General features: G+C 30.9%; 1 protein-coding gene across 2 annotated transcripts in view; it reads left to right on the plus strand.

Moving 5' to 3' along the window:
* Positions 1-19,318, plus strand: part of LOC142330605 (uncharacterized) — a 178,386-nt gene that overhangs the window by 116,322 nt on the left and 42,746 nt on the right. For both annotated transcript variants that reach the window (XM_075376005.1, XM_075376006.1), the window contains exons 9-13: positions 1,864-2,041; positions 7,353-7,522; positions 14,652-14,760; positions 14,877-15,052; positions 16,348-16,486. In XM_075376005.1, the coding sequence (XP_075232120.1) occupies positions 1,864-2,041; positions 7,353-7,522; positions 14,652-14,760; positions 14,877-15,052; positions 16,348-16,486 (772 nt within the window). The remainder of the gene's footprint in view (positions 1-1,863; positions 2,042-7,352; positions 7,523-14,651; positions 14,761-14,876; positions 15,053-16,347; positions 16,487-19,318) is intronic.

The raw sequence follows: 19,318 nt of genomic DNA on the forward strand, positions 1-19,318 counted from the left end.
CCTACGTAAGGAAAGGAAAGAGAAGAACAAAGGGTTTGGAAATGTGAGACAAATGGAATAGGATTTTAGCTGATTTTTAAAAATATATAACATTACTTTGTAATAATAATACTGCAGAGCAGCAAAGAGTCACTAGTTGTAATATTACTTTAGTGAAAAAGTTCATATTCCTGTCTATTAAGAGTGAAGCTGTAACATTTACATTATATATATACAGAGGGATTCAAAGAAACGGGAAATTTAAAAAATTAAATAACAATGAAAAACTTTTTTTAGAAAATGGAGTTTATTTCATGTAACTGTACAAATGTTGCCATTTTAGGATACATACATTTTAGTTTATTTTTTAAAGATGACATCTTCCAGGTGATCTCCTCTTCTACGTAAACACTCACGAAGTCTCTTCGTTAAATTGTTCATGGTTTGACGTAATTCTCAACTGGAATTTCCGCAATTGCTTCTCGGATCTTTGCCTTCAGTTCTTCTGTTGTAGCAGGTCTACTGTGGAACACTTTGCTTTTAAGGTGACCCCACAAAAACAAATCACAAGCTGAGAGATCAGGCGATCTGGGAGACCATCTAATGTCACCATTTTGTGAAATGACACGTTGTCCAAACAATCGGCTGCCATCGATATTCGTGCAGTATGTGACGTTGCTCCGTCTTGTTGAAACCAGGCTGTGTTAAGAATTGGTGGAAATCTCTTTTGTTGTTCCACAACAAAGGTTTCAAGCATGGCTATGTAACGAGCCGACGTCACTGTAATTGCAAGACCGTTGTCATCCTCAAAAAAATAAGGGCCTATAACACCGTAAGATGACATAGCACACCACACGGTCACTTTCTGGCTGTGCAACGGACGCTGGTGTAGCTGCGTAGGATTTTCTTGTGCCCAGTATCTGAAATTTTGCTTTTTAACAAATCCACTGAGGTGGAAATGCGCTTCGTCTGACATCCACAGTTCGTGAACAAACTCTTCGTTATCATTTATCTTCTGAAGCATTACATTACAAAATTGTGCTCAGACAACTGCATCGTTCGGTTTCAGTTCCTGGACGATCAGCAACTTATATGGATGGTATTGCAAGTCCTTCACTAACATTCTTCGAACACTTGAACTATGCAATTGTAAAGATGCTGAGAGACGACAGATTGACCGATGTGAACTTCGTGTGACAGCATCTTGTAAAGCTTGAACATTCTGTGGTGTACGGATGGTTTGCTCATGGCCTGGAGGTTTCTTTTTCATCGCCAAACCAGTTTCCTCAAAATTAGATATCCATGTTTTAATTGCATGTGCTGATGGAACACGGTAGTGCCTTCCCAGATTAAAATGACGGCGAAATTCTCTGCGTGCTCCCTCCACACTGTCATTGTTTTTGTAAAACGCTTTGATAGCAAATGCATGTTGCGCACCTCTCCAAGGATCCATGACAACTAAATGGCAGGTTAGGTTAGAGAGGCTGGCGCCACTTATCAAGTTGCCCCACCATCTCTAAGAGATACCAATCGCCCACGGCTACCAACACAACTTTCAAAATTTCCCGTTTCTTTGAATCACCCCATATATATATTTCAGTTTCAGCCATTTAATTAACCAAGTTATTTATATCAAAATTTTACATTTATAGTTTATTTGTTTTATTTATTTTATTATAATTTTCATTTTATTTGAAAACACAGCAGTAATGATAGACAATGTAAGGGAACAGACTAATGTAAACCTTTTTTATAGTGAAACAATGTGTAATATATTCTAATTCAACTGAGCAGTGGAAATCAGTAATAACATTAAATATTATTTAATATAACATTATTTTTTAGTGATTATTATTAATTGTACTTTTATCAAATAATTTTCAGCTGTAGATGGTACTGAATCAATTGAAATTGTTGAAATAAGCCGTGAAAAAAAATTAGCGGGATTTACTCATTGGGTAAATCTTTGTACTGGTACCAACAGTGTTTCTAATTCTGACAATTTTGATAAAATATTTACATTGGCACCAGAGTATCAGGAGTTTCTGTCTAACTTGTACAGGTAATATACTGTTTCTAATTATTAATATATATCGTTATTATAAGATTTTTAGGGGCCAAAAAAATTAATTATTTATTTATTTTGCACTAAAAAAATAGAAAAATATGTACTAAACATGCATAAATATGTTCTTTTAAGTATCTCATGAGTAGTATAGCTTATTGAATGTAAATGAACATTGTAACTCATTAATTAAATTTCATCATTTGTTGAAAATTCTTTGTCTTACAGTGAACAACCACCATTTCCAAGTTTACTTTAACTAATCTGTTGATCATTCCAGAAAAAATCCCAGTGTTTAAGCTTGATTGTGTTTTGATTTCATTTTTTGAATAGGTTGAAGATGTATGTGGAGTTAATAAAAATAGTCTTATATTGAAATAAGAATGAAACTTTGTAGAAGGAAAATGATTGAATGAAAGTTTAAGCTGTGTTTTGATTTCATTTTTTGGGAGTTGAAGATGGAATTCCATAGATTTCCATGCAGATAAAGTCGCACTTGCTCCTAAGTAATCTTTTTTGTAAAAAAAAAAAAAGAATGATCACTAATTTTGAAAATAAATACGGAGACAAATTTCTGTTTTGAAAAAGTGTGATTGTATGCGTGAACAGTATTCAGTGTAAATATTAAATAAATCATGAAAAATACTTGACAGGATGTTTGATTTTATTTTTTGGATAGAGTTTATTTTTTCTTTTTATATTTTGAATATTATAATATGTAGTATAGATTATTTTTTATTTAGTGAATTATTTTATTTATTATTTTCTATTTTATTAATTTATTATTTTTATTTATAGATTAGTGCTGGCATATTTTTTTTTTTTGATGGTTATATGCAATAACTTTTGTTTGATAAAAAAATAAATTTTATTTACATTTTTTAATAGTTTTTCCAATTTTGCGTGTTTGGATCTCATTTATATTATAAACTACAGAGAAAAGGAGTCTGACAAAATGGTTTACAGTTTGATTGGATACTAACTAATGCTGCACAATTCTAGAAAAGGCCAAGATCTTCTTTTAGGAAATCTATATTTGTTCTGGCGTGACTCTTAAATTACTAGAAGAAAGGAAAATTCTTTTTTTTTAGTGTGTATTTAAGCTGTTCAATACTAAATTGTTGATCACAGCAATATGCTGCTTCCACTTTGGTAAAGCGGGCAAAAGGAATGAAAAGGGGACCGACTTATAGAGTTTTGCACGAAGTATAATTTAGTAATTGCCAACACCGAATTTAAAAATCATAATAGAAGAATATACACTTGGAAAAAGCCAGGCGATACTGTAAGGTATCAGATAGATTATATCATGGTTAAGCAAAGATTTAGAAATCAACTCGTTGACTGCAAAACTTACCCTGGAGCAGACATTGATAGCGACCATAATTTGGTGATAATGAAATGTAGATTGGGGTTTAAAAACCTGAAGAAAAGGTGTCAGATGAATCGGTGGAATTTAGAGAAGCTTGAGGAAGAGGAGGTAAAGAAGATTTTTGAGGAGGACATCACAAGAGGTCTGAGTAAAAAAGATAAGGTAGAAAATGTAGAAGAAGAATCGAAGAATGTTAAAAAGGAAATTCTTAAATCAGCAGAAGCAAACTTAGGCGGAATAAAGAGAACCGGTAGAAAACCTTGGGTTTCAGACGATATATTGCAGCTGATGGATGAATGTAGAAAATATAAGAATGCTAGTGATGAAGAAAGTAAAAGGAACTATCGGCAATTAAGAAATGCTATAAACAGGAAGTGCAAACTGGTGAAAGAAGAGTGGATTAAAGAAAAGTGTTCAGAAGTGGAAAGAGAGATGAACATTGGTAAAATAGACGGAGCATACAGGAAAGTTAAGGAAAATTTTGGGGTACATAAATTAAAATCTAATAATGTGTTAAACAAAGATGGTACACCAATATATAATACGAAAGGTAAAGTCGATAGATGGGTGGAATATATTGAAGAGTTATACGGAGGAAATGAATTAGAAAATGGTGTTATAGAGGAAGAAGAGGAAGTTGAGGAGGATGAAATGGGAGAAACAATACTGAGATCTGAATTTAAGAGAGCATTAAAAGATTTAAATAGCAGAAAGGCTCCTGGAATAGACGGAATACCTGTAGAATTACTGCGCAGTGCAGGGGAGGAAGCGATTGATAGATTATACAAACTGGTGTGTAATATTTATGAAAATGGGGAATTTCCATCAGACTTCAAAAAAAGTGTTATAGTTATGATACCAAAGAAAGCAGGGGCAGATAAATGTGAAGAATACAGAACAATTAGTTTAACTAGTCATGCATAAAAAATCTTAACTAGAATTTTATACAGAAGAATTGAGAGGAGAGTGGAAGAAGTGTTAGGAGAAGACCAATTTGGTTTCAGGAAAAGTATAGGAACAAGGGAAGCAATTTTAGGACCCAGATTAATAGTAGAAGGAAGATTAAAGAAAAACAAACCAACATACTTGGCGTTTATAGACCTAGAAAAGGCTTTCGATAACGTAGACTGGAATAAAATGTTCAGCATTTAAAAAAAATTAGGGTTCAAATACAGAGATAGAAGAACAATTGCTAACATGTACAGGAACCAAACAGCAACAATAACAATTGAAGAAGATAAGAAAGAAGCCCTAATAAAAAAGGGAGTCCGACAAGGATGTTCCCTATCTCCGTTACTTTTTAATCTTTACATGGAACTAGCAGTTAATGATGTTAAAGAACAATTTAGATTCGGAGTAACAGTACAAGGTGAAAAGATAAAGATGCTACGATTTGCTGATGATATAGTAATTCTAGCCGAGAGTAAAAAGGATTTAGAAGAAACAATGAACGGCATAGATGAAGTCCTACGCAAGAACTATCGCATGAAAATAAACAAGAACAAAACAAAAGTAATGAAATGTAGTAGAAATAACAAAGATAGACCACTGAATGTGAAAACAGGAGGAGAAAAGATTATGGAGGTAGAAGAATTTTGTTATTTGGGAAGTAGAATTACTAAAGATGGACAAAGCAGGAGCGATATAAAATGCCGAATAGCACAAGCTAAACGAGCCTTCAGTAAGAAATATAATTTGTTTACATCAAAAATTAATTTAAATGTCAGGAAAAGATTTTTGAAAGTGTATGTTTGGAGTGTCGCTTTATATGGAAGTGAAACTTGGACGATTGGAGTATCTGAGAAGAAAAGATTAGAAACTTTTGAAATGCGGTGATATAGGAGAATGTTAAAAATCAGATGGGTGGATAAAGTGACAAATGAAGAGGTATTGCGGCAAATAGATGAAGAAAGAAACATTTGGAAAAATATAGTTAAAAGAAGAGACAGACTTATAGGCCACATACTAAGGCATCCTGGAATAGTCGCTTTAATATTGGAAGGACAGGTAGAAGGGAAAAATTGTGTAGGCAGGCCACGTTTGGAGTATGTAAAACAAATTGTTGGGGATGTAGGATGTAGAGGGTATACTGCAATGAAACGACTAGCACTAGATAGGGAATCTTGGAGAGCTGCATCAAACCAGTCAAATGACTGAAGACAAAAAAAAAAAAAACTTTGGTAAAAATGCCCTGATGAGGTAAAATGGGATCTTACTGCTTGAAGGAGGTTTCGAGCTTCTTTCTGGGTTGGATTAGTTTTCTTATATTCGAGTTTTCCTCTCAGAGTTAATGGTCCTGTTTCATCACCCCCACACTTGTTTTCCTTATTTGTTCATCCCTCCATTCTTTGAATTAATTTTCTAAATAAGTGATCTATCTTTTTTTTACAAAAATGATTATTTATGAGCAAGTATGAGCCTACTACATCCTCTATGCTGTTGATTCCAGTGTATCTTTGATGTAGGAGAACACTGCCTGTGAAGCACTCTGATGATCTATTATTTTCTATTCTGTAAATGTACAAGGGTTATTTTTTTTCAATGTCCGATCGCTCACGAAATTAAAACCAGTGAAATTAAAAAAATTTTTATTTGTAACAAGTACTTACATAGTTACACTATTTCTCTACACAGTCGCCACTCCGATTTAGACATTTGTTGTAATGTGGTACTAACTTTCCAATACCCTCGTCATAGAACTGAGCCACCTGTGTTTTCAGCCATGTTTCTACACTGATCTGCAGCTCGATGTGTGTGCCAAAATGTTGTCCTCCTACCCAGCGTTTCATGTGAGCAAAGGGGTGAATATTGGATGGAGCCAAGTCCAGGCTGTATGGTGGGTGATCAAACACTTCCCAATGAAAATACTGCAGGAGCTTCTTTGTTACAGCTGCAGTGTGCGGCCGAGCATTGTCATGGAGAAAGACAATGCCTGATGACAACATTCCTCTCCGCTTATTCTGAATTGCCCTTCGTAGACGTTGAAGAGTCACGCAGTATGAGCCTGCAGTAATGGTCGTGCCACGTTCCATGAGTTCCACCAAGAGAACTCCATTCCGGTCCCAGAACACAGTAGCCAGCCATACACTTTCTGTTGAAGAAGGTTCGCTTGAACTTCTTTGGTTTACTGGGAGAATGAGAATGCATCCTCTGTTTGGATTGTTCCTTTGTCTGTTCAGTTTCAAAATGGACCCATGTCTCGTCCCCTGTGACAATTTTGTTCAAAACATCTTCTCCTTCATTGTGGTAGCACTAGAGAAACGTTAGGGAGGCATCCATTCTCATTGTTTTGTGATGGTCGGACAGCTTCTTGGGAACCCATCTCGCACACAGTTTGCGGTACTGAAGTCTCTCACTCACAATGGTGTAGAGAGCTGACCTTGAAATTTCAGGAAACGAATCACTCAATACAAAAATTGTGAACCGATGATTTTCTCGAATTGTCTCATCCACTCGCTCAACGAGATCATCGGTTGACACTCGCTTCCTTCCTTGACCACCTGCATCATGAACATCTGTACGTCCTGCTTTAAAGTTCTTGCACCATTGTCGCACTTTGCTGTCACTCATTGAAGTTTCACCGTACACATTACCTATTCGTCTATGAATTTCAGCTGCATTACACCCCTCAGCCTGAAGAAATCAAATTACCGCACGCACTTCACACTTAGCGGGAGATGCTATTGTTGTAGACATGTTTACGTGCTGCCTGCATGTTCAGAACTGAACAAAGTAACGTGGCGTGATTGAAGGCCATACTAGAGACGCTGTGCAACACATATGTGCAAAGATTCATACGATTTTTGCGCGGGTTTTTATTTCACGCGAACCTTGAAAAAAAAATAACCCTCAAATTTAAATATAAGCCAATGGCCCTTACTTCATTAATATGCCTCGTGTAATCTTATACTAATTTTTATGATTTTTTTTTAATAGACGACCAAATTCTATAGACCTTTTAATTGGAGGACTTTTCGAAAAGCCATTACGTGGAAGTTTGTTAGGACCTACATTTACTTGTATACTAGCACATCAATTTGCAAACATTAGAGAGAGTGATCGATTTTGGTATGAAAATGATATACCACCTACTTCATTTAATCAAGGTATTTAGCTATTTTGAGTTTATTGTTACTTTTACATAATTTTTTTTTTAATAAATTTTAAATTTAAATATTTATGGGAGGGTTTTAATTATGCATTATTAGGCATGATTGGGGACAAATTATATTATAACGTTTCCATTAAACATTTAATCTGGCCCTTATAATAGGTATATATTGTACATCTTACTTTTTTTAAAATTACAATTATTGTATTATTAATAAAATTTAAAAACAATGTTTTTTATAGAAAATGTTCATGATTTATTTAAAGGACAAATGTGTTCTTTCCATGGATAACACAAAAATAACTGCTCATGCATTTTCCTTGAAGAATTGAGAGAAACTATAATAATGTCATGAATAAAGGGACATCACAAATTATAAAATAAAGGAATAAAAAAGAGAAGTAGTTGTTAATCACCTCACTGCCAGATTTATTTTCAAATGTCTAATCAGAATAAGTGTCGGGCATTTCCCTAAATATACTTGCTAAAAGTGTTTGCCTGGCCCTTTTTTTTTACTAATTTTACAGTGAGTTTTAAAAAAAAGTCATATCATTGTTATTTATTCATCAGTTTTCTTTTTCTTAATTTAATTTTTTTTTTAATTTTGTTAATAATAACTTTAATCCAAAAAATAATATAATTTTATTGAACTTCTTATGTCTCCGTACTGTTAAATTATATTTAAATTCTACTTACATAAACCACCTACTACAGACTATTGAGATAAAACATTTCTTACCTTAATTTTATCATGATAATACTTTCACAAAATCCCACGTTGTCAATCATAATTAACTTCATTGAATTAAATTGCACATTGAAATAAAAATATTAAAACTTAATAATATACTTTGCCAGTAAAATAAACTCATACATATGTCCATTAACTTCTGTAATAGTATAATGAAATCTACATATTAATTTATTATATGAGTGCTGCTATTTGTTGCTGTGTTTATAAGAATTTCTGCACGAAATACTGTTTGATGGTTTGCCAATATCTTAATAAACATTATTAAGTTAATAAACATTTCCAAATCAGCTGATTTGGAAGTTGAGAGTTCCAGCATTCAAGTCCTAGTTACTTTTATATGGGTTTGAATACTAGATCGTGGATACCGGTGTTCTTTGGTGGTTGCGTTTCAATTAACTATACATCTCAGGAATGGTCGAACTGAGACTGTACAAGACTATATTTCATTTACACTCATACGTATCATCCTCATTCATTCTCTGAAGTAATACCTGAATGGAAATTCCTGGAGGCTAAAACAGAAAAAAAAACACATCAGTATATAGAAAGTCTATTCTAATAATATAACATTTCATAAAAAATCAAATCACCCTTGGTCTCATAAAATTAATACATAAATATGATTAATAGAACAATCCAGTACACACATAATAACAAAGAAAAATTAAATAATGAAGAAAACATCATAAAACATATAGCAGTTGAAATGAATATGACACAAATAATACATAATATGATACATAAAAGACATAAAAAAGTGAAAACATGTGCGTAAAGTATGAGTAAGTACACTAATAATATCATTGAAAACATTACTAAAATTTTCAATAAAGAAATATTTAAACAACATACAAACCTAACAACCACATAATAAAATATTTAAAAAATAATAATAAAATAACCTGTTTGGAGAAATATAATGATTGTGAAGCTATTTATTTAGGAAAAACAAATAAATCCTTTTAAACTAGATTTCTTGAACATTATAGAAATTACAAAAATAATAAATTAGGTTTAACTAAAATGACAGACCATCTAATAAATAATAACATCTATTTCTGATATTGACACAAATTTAAAAATATTGGAAATTAATAAATGTGACAAAAAAATAAATATATTAAAAATAGTACACAAATATTACATATACAAATACAAACAAAATTTCAATTTGATAAACTGTCAGACAGTATTTGAGGTAGACATTCTTATAAAAACAGTAAGGGGGGATAGAGCAACACTCATAATAATTTAATACAAAAATTGAATTATAATAATACATCACTGTAACAAACATGCAAACATTACACATGTATGGTTTTACTTTAGTGACACAGTATATATTAATTTCTAAAATTATTAAGATTTTTATTTTAATCTGCAGTTTAATAAAATTAATTCAATCATGACTGAGGGTATGTGATCCCATGAAAGTACTATCTTGATAAAATTAAGGTAAGAAATTTCTTATCTCGATAGTTTGTACTAGATGGTTTATGTTCGTAGAATTTAAAATATAGTAATAACAATTTTATACACAAAAGGGGAACAAATTAAAGAAAAAGACTAATTAAAGAAGTTATGAATTTAACATGGATTAATTAAAGGGTATTGTACAATGAGAAAAAATGCTATGTAGATATAACTATAATAGCGCAGTTATAATATAAAACAGAATGTTTCAGCGTATTGTATGATTTTTTTTCCTAATAAAAAATACTAAATATTAAATACTATTAGAAAAAATTAAAAAAATTTTTGCAAACAAGTCCATTTAAATAATACATAAAATAGAAAAAAAAAATGTATATATATATGCAGTATATTCAGAGGGATGATGAATTGTAGGTGATGAATTGGAAAGGTTCTACAACATACATGTATTATCATTTTTATTCTAAAAGAAAGGTAATTTTATTGGTGATATATTGGTTTTTACTTACAGTATTTCATTAAATTATATCTGTAAATAAAAAAGTAGAAGTTTTTACTAAAATTATTATTTGCAAAAACTGATTATAATAGTAACCTATATGTATTATTTATCTGATTCTACAGAAAAAATGTTTGTTTCTAGTAACAGCTAACATAAGTTTACCTTCCTGGTGAACATAACTAAAATAGGTATCTTAAAAAGGAAAATATGGTGACCAAAAAACAATGTATGTGTGTACATACAGTAAAAAAATTATCTACACTTTTCGTTCTACAATTCATTTACATAAAGGTAGGGGTTCAAAATGTACATCATTTTTCTACAGTCACCTCCCTTGTCAATGCAGTTGGTCCATTGGTCCTTAAGCATGCATATTCCATCCAAGAAGGTTTTCAGCTGATTGCGAAGCCACTTTGCACCGCTTTCTGTATGTCTGCAAGTTTGTGGACAATCTGATGACTCACAAAGCATCCTTTAGTGACCTAAATAAATAAAAGTCAGTGGGAACTAGATCTAGGTCTCTACAGAGACTCTTGTTGTCTCTGTATAGAGAGTGTTCCTGTACCTCAAAATTCAAGTTGTTGATGATGTGAACAGTGTGGTGAGCCTGTACAGGTAAGCGTTATCATGCAACAAAACACTTTCTTTGACAATAGATCTTGGTGTTTTTTTGGGAATTGTTGGCTTTCCAACATTTCACTTTAACTTGCACGGTTGATCATAATCCCCATTTCCATGAAGTCTTCCAATATAGGCTTTTTTGTGTTCCAAAAAACTGTTAGCATACATTATTTTAGCATACTGTTGCATGCTGTTAGCATACCGTTAACATAAGCTTTCCTGCTGATGGTTCAGTTTTGAGTCTTATCTTTGTCAGAGATCCTGGGTGTTTCCAATTCATACTTTGGTGTTTCGATTCTGGCTCATATTGATGAATCCCCATTTCATCACGTATTCTGCTTAAAAATGAGTTGGCTTCCTTTTTGAAGGAATTGAGTGAGCACTGGTAGATGTCAACACGTTTGAGCTTGCGTTTTGTCTTAGTATTCATCGTACATAGACTTTACAGAAGTTGAGTTCGTTGTGGATGATTTGGTGTGCAGAACAAATGACTGATGTTCAAAGAAGATGCTGCCTCATCAATGGTAACTCACCTATTCACCAGCCCATTTCTCATGTTTGCTGAATCTTGTCATCTGTGGTTGAGGTTGACAGGTGTCCTACTTCCTCTATGTGCGTCATGTTGTGCAGTCGGGCATCCTGCTTTCTCTTCGTGCGTCATATTGTCCAGTCACTTTTAAACTTTTCGATTCATGAAAAACTCTTTTATGTGATAAAGCACTGCCCCTGTATTGTGATAAAAGTCTGTGATGAATTTCAGCTCCTTTCACACACTTCGACTAGAGAAATTGGATCACTGCTTATTGTTCATCCTTAGTGTTAGTGAAGCAGTACGTTTACACTGCATAGCTGGAAGGCAAATGACACAATCAGAATCAAATTTTGTACACATGACAACAGTCATACCAGTGCTAAGCATGTATGCACAGAAGACAGTATGACGACCTTGAAGGTGTGTTATGATGAAAGTGTGTATTTGACTCGCTCTTATACATATGGATGTTGCATTGCTTTTTGCCTAGAAGCCAATCTCAATTTTCTTTAAATTTGACTCTAATATTTCTAAATATGTAGCATTGATCATATTAACCTTCAAAATTCAGTAAGGGGGTGGGGATATATTGTGAAAAAATCAGTCTTGATTTTTTCAGAGGCATTTTAGAGAAAACTGTTTTTCAGGTAAAACTTGTTTTAGGTAAAACAATTTTTTTACCTACAATGCATATTCAGTAAGTATCATTTATAGTGACATCAGATTAATGACATATCGTATATAGTGACCAAAAACTTGTCTCTTGGTTGGTTTGGTATGCTGTTAATACAAAAATACAGTATGTATATTGTTTATAATTACATCAGTTGTAATGCGTCATTGTCAACATTGTAGCTACAGAAATATTTTGACAGTTAAAATGTTAAACCTTTTCCTTTTTACCTGTATATATACTATAGTTCTTGTTTTCATTATCTTCTTCCTGTACCAGATTATTGTAAACTGAAGCAGCCACATTTAGTTGTTATTAATCTTTTGCTGTGAGTGTATCATATCATAGTATAGTACAGTATAAATAATTTTAAAAAATTTTTCAAACCTCAACCCCCCATTTCTTAAAATTGAAATATATGTTTTCTGTTCTTTTGCTCCATCTTCCTTAAGTTTAAATGTTTGTTCAAAAATCTTTTGAGTGTTTATTCTTCATATAAATAACTATAAAGAAATGTCTACAATATTTTTTTAAATTGGTAGATGCTGAACCGAAAATTCAGAAAAGTTTTAGGAAATTTTTTTTTCTTATTTTAGCCTCTATTGAAGGGTGTGATTTGGTAAAAACTTTACTTAAGCAAATTTATTAAGCTTAACCTATGAATATTTTTCTTAAAATCTATTGCCCACTTCTAAAAACTATATATCCTGTTTTTTGTTTTCTACTCATAACTCATTTAATTGTTATTATTAATACTTTTTTCTATTTCTCTTCTAAATTTAAAGAACTTTTAAAATTAAAGTAGCTTTAGCTCCACTCGTATATTATGCTTTGGACTCAGAAAGTTTTTCATTACTTTCATAAAAGTTATAGATTATTTTTTTCAATATTTTAAAATAATTCTCTCTTAAATTAATTTTTTTATGTTAGGGATCACTTCTTTATAGATACATTTTCTCCTCAGAGTAAGAAGCCCATGAGATGAAAAATGTTTTTATTCAAAATTTGGGAATTTGATGCTTGAACCTTACAACAAACATGCAAGCTGGTGTAGCCAGTCAAGTCATGTAAGACGGGTTGCCAGCTTTTTTTTTAACTTTACTTTCCAATTGTTTATAAAGTAACATTTCATTAGAAGAGTTAATAAATTTTCCATATGCTACAATATTTCCATTTGATATTTACACTTACAAACTCTTCAGTGTTATGTTGTGAATTAATAATCAACCAAAAAAATAAAACTAATAATGATAAATTTATATGAAAATAACAAATGAGTAAAATCATCATAAAATAAAGATTTTGAAGGCTTTTGGTAAGTTTTTATTTAGTTACATATTAAAAGGAACCAAACAGCAACAGTAATAATTGAAGAACATAAGAAAGAAGCCGTAATAAGAAAGGGAGTCCGACAAGGATGTTCCCTATCTCCGTTACTTTTTAATCTTTACATGGAACTGGCGGTTAATGATGTTAAGGAACAATTTAGATTCGAAGAAACAGTACAAGGTGAAAAGATAAAGATGCTACGATTTGCTGATGATATAGTAATTCTAGCCAAGAGTAAAAAGGATTTAGAAGAAACAATGAACGACATGGATGAAGTCCTGTGCAAGAACTATCGCATGAAAATAAACAAGAACAAAACAAAAGTTGTGAAATGTAGTAGAAATTACAAAGATGGACCACTGAATGTGAAAATAGGAGGAGAAAAGATTACAGAGGTAGAAGAATTTTGTTATTTGGAAGTAGAATTACTAAAGATCGACAAAGCAGGAGCGATATAAAATGCCGAATAGCACAAGCGAAACGAGCCTTCAGTAAGAAATATAATTTGTTTACATCAAAAATTAATTTAAATGTCAGGAAAAAATTTTTGAAAGTGTATGTTTGGAGTGTCGCTTTATATGGAAGTAAAGCTTGGACAATCGGAGTATCTGAGAAGAAAAGATTAGAAGCTTTTGAAATGTGGTGCTGTAGGAGAATGTTAAAAATCAGACGGGTGGATAAAGTGACAAATGAAGAGGTATTGCGGCAAATAGATGAAGAAAGAAGCATTTGGAAAAATAAAATTAAAAGAAGAGACAGACTTATAGGCCACATACTAAGGCATCCTGGAATAGTCGCTTTAATATTGGAAGGACAGGTAGAAGGAAAAAATTGTGTAGGCAGGCCACGTTTGGAATATGTAAAACAAATTGTTAGGGATGTAGGATGTAGAGGGTATACTGAAATGAAACGACTAGCACTAGATAGGGAATCTTTGAGAGCTGCATCAAACCAGTCAAATGACTGACGACAAAAAAAAAAAACATATTAAATGAGAATGCAAAAAATTCTTGTTTACCTAATGAATACTATTTAGATACGCATTAACAGAAAAGTAATTCTGCATCATTAACAATCATAGTTGGCCAAATATTAAATCATGATCTGATATACTTCCAAATTTAGTATATCAGTCAATGTATAACTCTATGTAATTATTTTTTTTTTTGTATGTAAAGATTTTTGCTTAGAATTAATTAATAAACTTCAGTTAAATAAATATGTTGCTGTACCATATGTTAATATATTAAATCAACTCAGTATTTCTATTCTATTTCAGCACAGCTGCAGGAAATTAGAAAAATAACTCTTGGAGGTTTGCTTTGTGCTAATGTTAGAGGACTTTTTACTATTCAGCCTAAAGTGTTTCTACAACAGGATCCTTACTTGTGAGTAATTTTTTGTGCTCTTTTTTAAATATTGTGTTTTTTTTATTAAGAACTTAAGAAGAAGTTGAGTTTAAGTTCATAAAATTTTTAGGATTAACTTGATAATTATTTTGTAGGAATGCTGTTATTGGGTGTGATCTTCAGCCTAGTATTGATTTATCTCCATGGAAAGAAAATGAAAATGAACTTCTAGATGAAGCAATTACAATGGAAGTAATTAAGGAGGCTGTACGTCGTGCAGAAAGTGATATTCAGCAACGACAGCAATTAGAATATATGTTTTGGTCAAATAGTGAGTAATGTTTTTATTAGAAATGTAATAACTATTACATAATGTAATAGTTGTTGATGTTTTGTTTGTTATCATTTATTTAAATAGAGATAGTTTGTAAAATCTGTCATGCATTATTGCTTTAAATAAGTATACTGTAGCTAGTTTTTAGAATATAGCAGGGTGGTACAGAGAAATGGAAAATTTTGAAAATAGTAGTGGCAGCCCTGAGAAACTGGTAAAAAGTGGGAATGGCATCCTGTGCACAACTACCTGCCATTTAGTAATCGTGGACCCACAGGTTGGTACACAACGTTCATTTGCTGTGAAGTCATTTTATGAGAATGGTAACAGTGTAACTTACGATGTCATGGTCGCATTCCATCTTGTCACACCATCAAGACATCGGTTGAGAATTCGAAGGAGACGGGTTCAACTCTAAAAAAGAAACCATGAGGAGGTCAACGAACTCAATGAACCCCAGAAAACATTGAAGCAGTTCGGGACTCAATTGGACTCAATAAAACTTGTAAATTCATTTTTTTTATTTTTGTGAGAGTTACTTCAAAATTTCCTATTTCCTTGTGCCTCACTGTATTATTGTTACTTTAATTTACATTTAATACACTATCTCTATTTAATTGGTAGTTCTAGATTACCCATTACAATATAATAAATATCTGTTAAGTAAATTATTATTTTGACACTGTAAAATAATATTTATAGTAACAGATTGCAAGAGATGCATCAGAACACAAGTTCTTTGCATAACATTTATTTATTTGTGATAAATACCAGTTAATAAGTAAATTTTGGCTGAACTTAAAAATAAATAAATACTTTAAATATTTCATAATGAATCAGTCATTTACCAAAAATCAATATCTTTAAAATTAAATATATTTAATAAAAAACACTCCTGCTACTAGCATTGTTTAGTCAGAACTAAACAATTTAATTGAGTTGTGATAATAACCAATTAGGAAGTCAAAGTCCACATGATGAATCAGTGATAGAAGGTATTCTAGTAGTCAAAATAAAATCTTTCCCGTTCTACTTTGCTTGCTTAAGAAAGCCTCTATTGCATTTTATATTAGCAGGACTCGTTTCTTTATTTTGAATCAACTATTTTGTTTTTACAGATTTTCAGTTTTGTAATAAAGAGCAGGGCAAAAGTTTTCCGATGTTATTTAAAAAAATTCATGAATAAATTAATGAATAAAACAAAGTCATGAATAAAACAGAGTTATGGAAACTTTTGGGTGATCCGTTTTTATATATTTATTCTTATTAGATTTTCATATTCTATTTTACAGAAGGTGGAATTGATCCTAAATCTCCAGCTGGAACTGCAGCAGCATTCAGCAAACCCAACAAGCAGGCATTGCTAATTGCAAACACTTCATTGCTGTATGAATTTGCATCAACAGAGATTCTCAATGCATTAAGCAATAAGTAATGTATTTTTTGTGTTTTTATCCTATTTTAAGATAAATTACATAATATACATTATAGATATTCAGTATACACATAATAACACAGTAAGGCATATTTACATAATAATTTATACACTAATTATGCATATGATTCATAAACTCATTCATGGACTGTTTTTCTTCTATGTATTTTGTACATAGTATCCTTACTTAAATGAAGGTTAAATTTTACAAGTGTAATAGAATAATTAATTATAGTGTTGATTTTTTTGGGGGATTTTATTTTAATTTAGGATATATATATATGTAATTGTAACAGAAAAAATATAATAAAAATTCTAAATTCCAATATAATTAATATAATTGAATTCTGATAATAAACAAAAATCAATCTCTACATTGCATTTGTTGAAATGTTAAAAAATGCCATAAATAATCTTATTACTTATTACAAGAAACACATATATTCATGATTAAACTGGAATCTGTTAAACTACTAAGAATGCATTACTTCTGAAGTTCCTCTCATCCCTGGCATGAGTAATGTGGCATCTGCCTGCAAAATCTAAAAGAACCTTAATAAAAGGATTACGGATGAAGAAAACTGTTGGATTTTGAAAGAGGGACAATCTACCCCACTGAAGGAACTTTAAAAGCAAAGTACAAATCCACCCAAATATGCACTTTAACACTTCCAGACAGTGGATACTTATCCTGCCTACAATTATTTGAGATATGAGGCATCTTTACCGAGGAAGAGATGATATTACATTAATTTTTTATAATTAAATTTTGCAACTATAAATAAAAAACTTAAATCTCCAAAAAGGCATAGAATTGTAGTTTTATGGTATTCTTAGTTAATACTTAATGGATGACAACAGGTATATTGTTTAGTTCTAAACAATGTTTTATGAAGAATTCTTTAGGAACTGATGAATATAATATTTTCTGCAACATATTTTATGGTTATACAATATTTTCTCCAACAAAATGGCTTTATCTGTTAGACAAATACAAATGACTAATATGACATACTTGTTTTACAACAATATTTGATTTATTAATCAAAATAATTATACTATGTGTGAATGTATCCTAGCTGCCTGAATATAATGAAAATATTAATCCGTAAAACAATTTAGGAACTTAGTAAACAAAATGAGTTGTGCATGTAGTAAATATGAAAATTGAAGTAGGGACATGGAGACTTGTTTGCTTCAGATAAAGAACCAGTCAACATTTAGGATTAGCAGGAGAAGAAATGAAAGGAAGTCAGAATAACAGGCAAAGAAAATTTAATTGAAAAGTGTTGTAGTATGAATTCCAAACAAATTTCATGCACATAACAATTCTATCTGTTTTCATGAGAACGTCAAAAATGATCTTACTTATCTCTTATCTCTGAATGTACTATTACCTAATGAATATTTAATTACTTTTAAATTTTGAAGTATACATACAATAAGTATCCACCTTACTGTATGTATACAAGTAATCTTTAGATCTATTTCAAGAAAATAAAAAACAAACTTTGAACAAACTGGATTTTTATACAACTGTCAATAAATTATGATATTGAGATTTCATAGCAATTGATTTGTTCTACAATTATTTTAGACTGAGGGAATGATGCTTAGAATCAGTTTTGCAATACCCAGAAAATTTGTCTTGTGCATTAATTTTTTGTTGTTAATAAAAAATGGGTATGTTTAAAAATTACTAAGATAAATTAATTTTCATGCTGGCATAAAATATATTTTATGTTGTGCCAGTCTATTTGTGGTGGATTCAAAAAGTATTGGATCAATAGATAAACAATAATAAAAAAAATGCAATTATAAATTTAATAGTAAAATTTAAATAATAATAATTTAATAATAAAATAATAGTCAATTTCTCAATTATGGTTACTTTTGATATAGTTAATAAATTGTGAAAAATTATTGAAAAAGAAAATCCACCTTACCAGCAAATTAAGAGTGTCTCAAGATCTTTTGGTTTATTTTAAAACCATCATCAGAAGTTAAAAATATTATAACAAAGTCACAGGTTAAAATACTTATGCAGTTATGACTACATGCATTCCAGCAGTATACTCTTACAATGTATACTCAGAGAGTATACTATTGGAATGCATGACTGTGATGTCTGTATGCATCACAATGACTGTGATGCATGTCATGTGAAAAGTCACATGACAGTCATGAGTGTGTAAATATTTTAACCTGTGACTTAGTTTTAATTTTTTAACTTATTTAATATTTTTAACTCCTGATGATGGTTTTGAAATAAACCAAAAGATCTTGAGACACTCTTAATTTGCTGGTAAGGTGGATTTTCATTTTTTAATAATATTTATTAAAATAATAATATAATTGATTATTTTTTCCTAAATACAAAGAATTAAAATAAATAAGAGCAGGTCACTGAAATCTTGTAGGAAGATTTGAATGCAGACACTTGCTCTCAGTTAAGGCAGTCTCTTGTAAACTGATTGTAAAAAAATTTTTATGATGTAAAACTGATTTTAAATATTTATATATGTGATATGATCTCCATAATTAAATAAGACCAGGAGCAACAATTTTTAACTGTAAAAATCTATTCTCAGAAGACATACATGAATTTGTTAAAAACAAATTTGTAATCTGCTTTTATTTATTTTTTAATCATTAATAAGAATAAAATTATATTTAGTAGCTAATTCTAGCCAAATTTACTTTTTTACATGTTGCAAATCCAGCTTTAATTTTGAAAAGTTGATGTTATATTAATAAAACAAATAAATAAAATAAAGATTAATAACCATATAAAGACAAAGATATTAATAGATTTAGAATTATTTTTA

Source organism: Lycorma delicatula, chromosome 9, assembly GCF_047948215.1.
Source record: "Lycorma delicatula isolate Av1 chromosome 9, ASM4794821v1, whole genome shotgun sequence".
Classification (NCBI taxonomy): domain Eukaryota; kingdom Metazoa; phylum Arthropoda; class Insecta; order Hemiptera; family Fulgoridae; genus Lycorma; species Lycorma delicatula.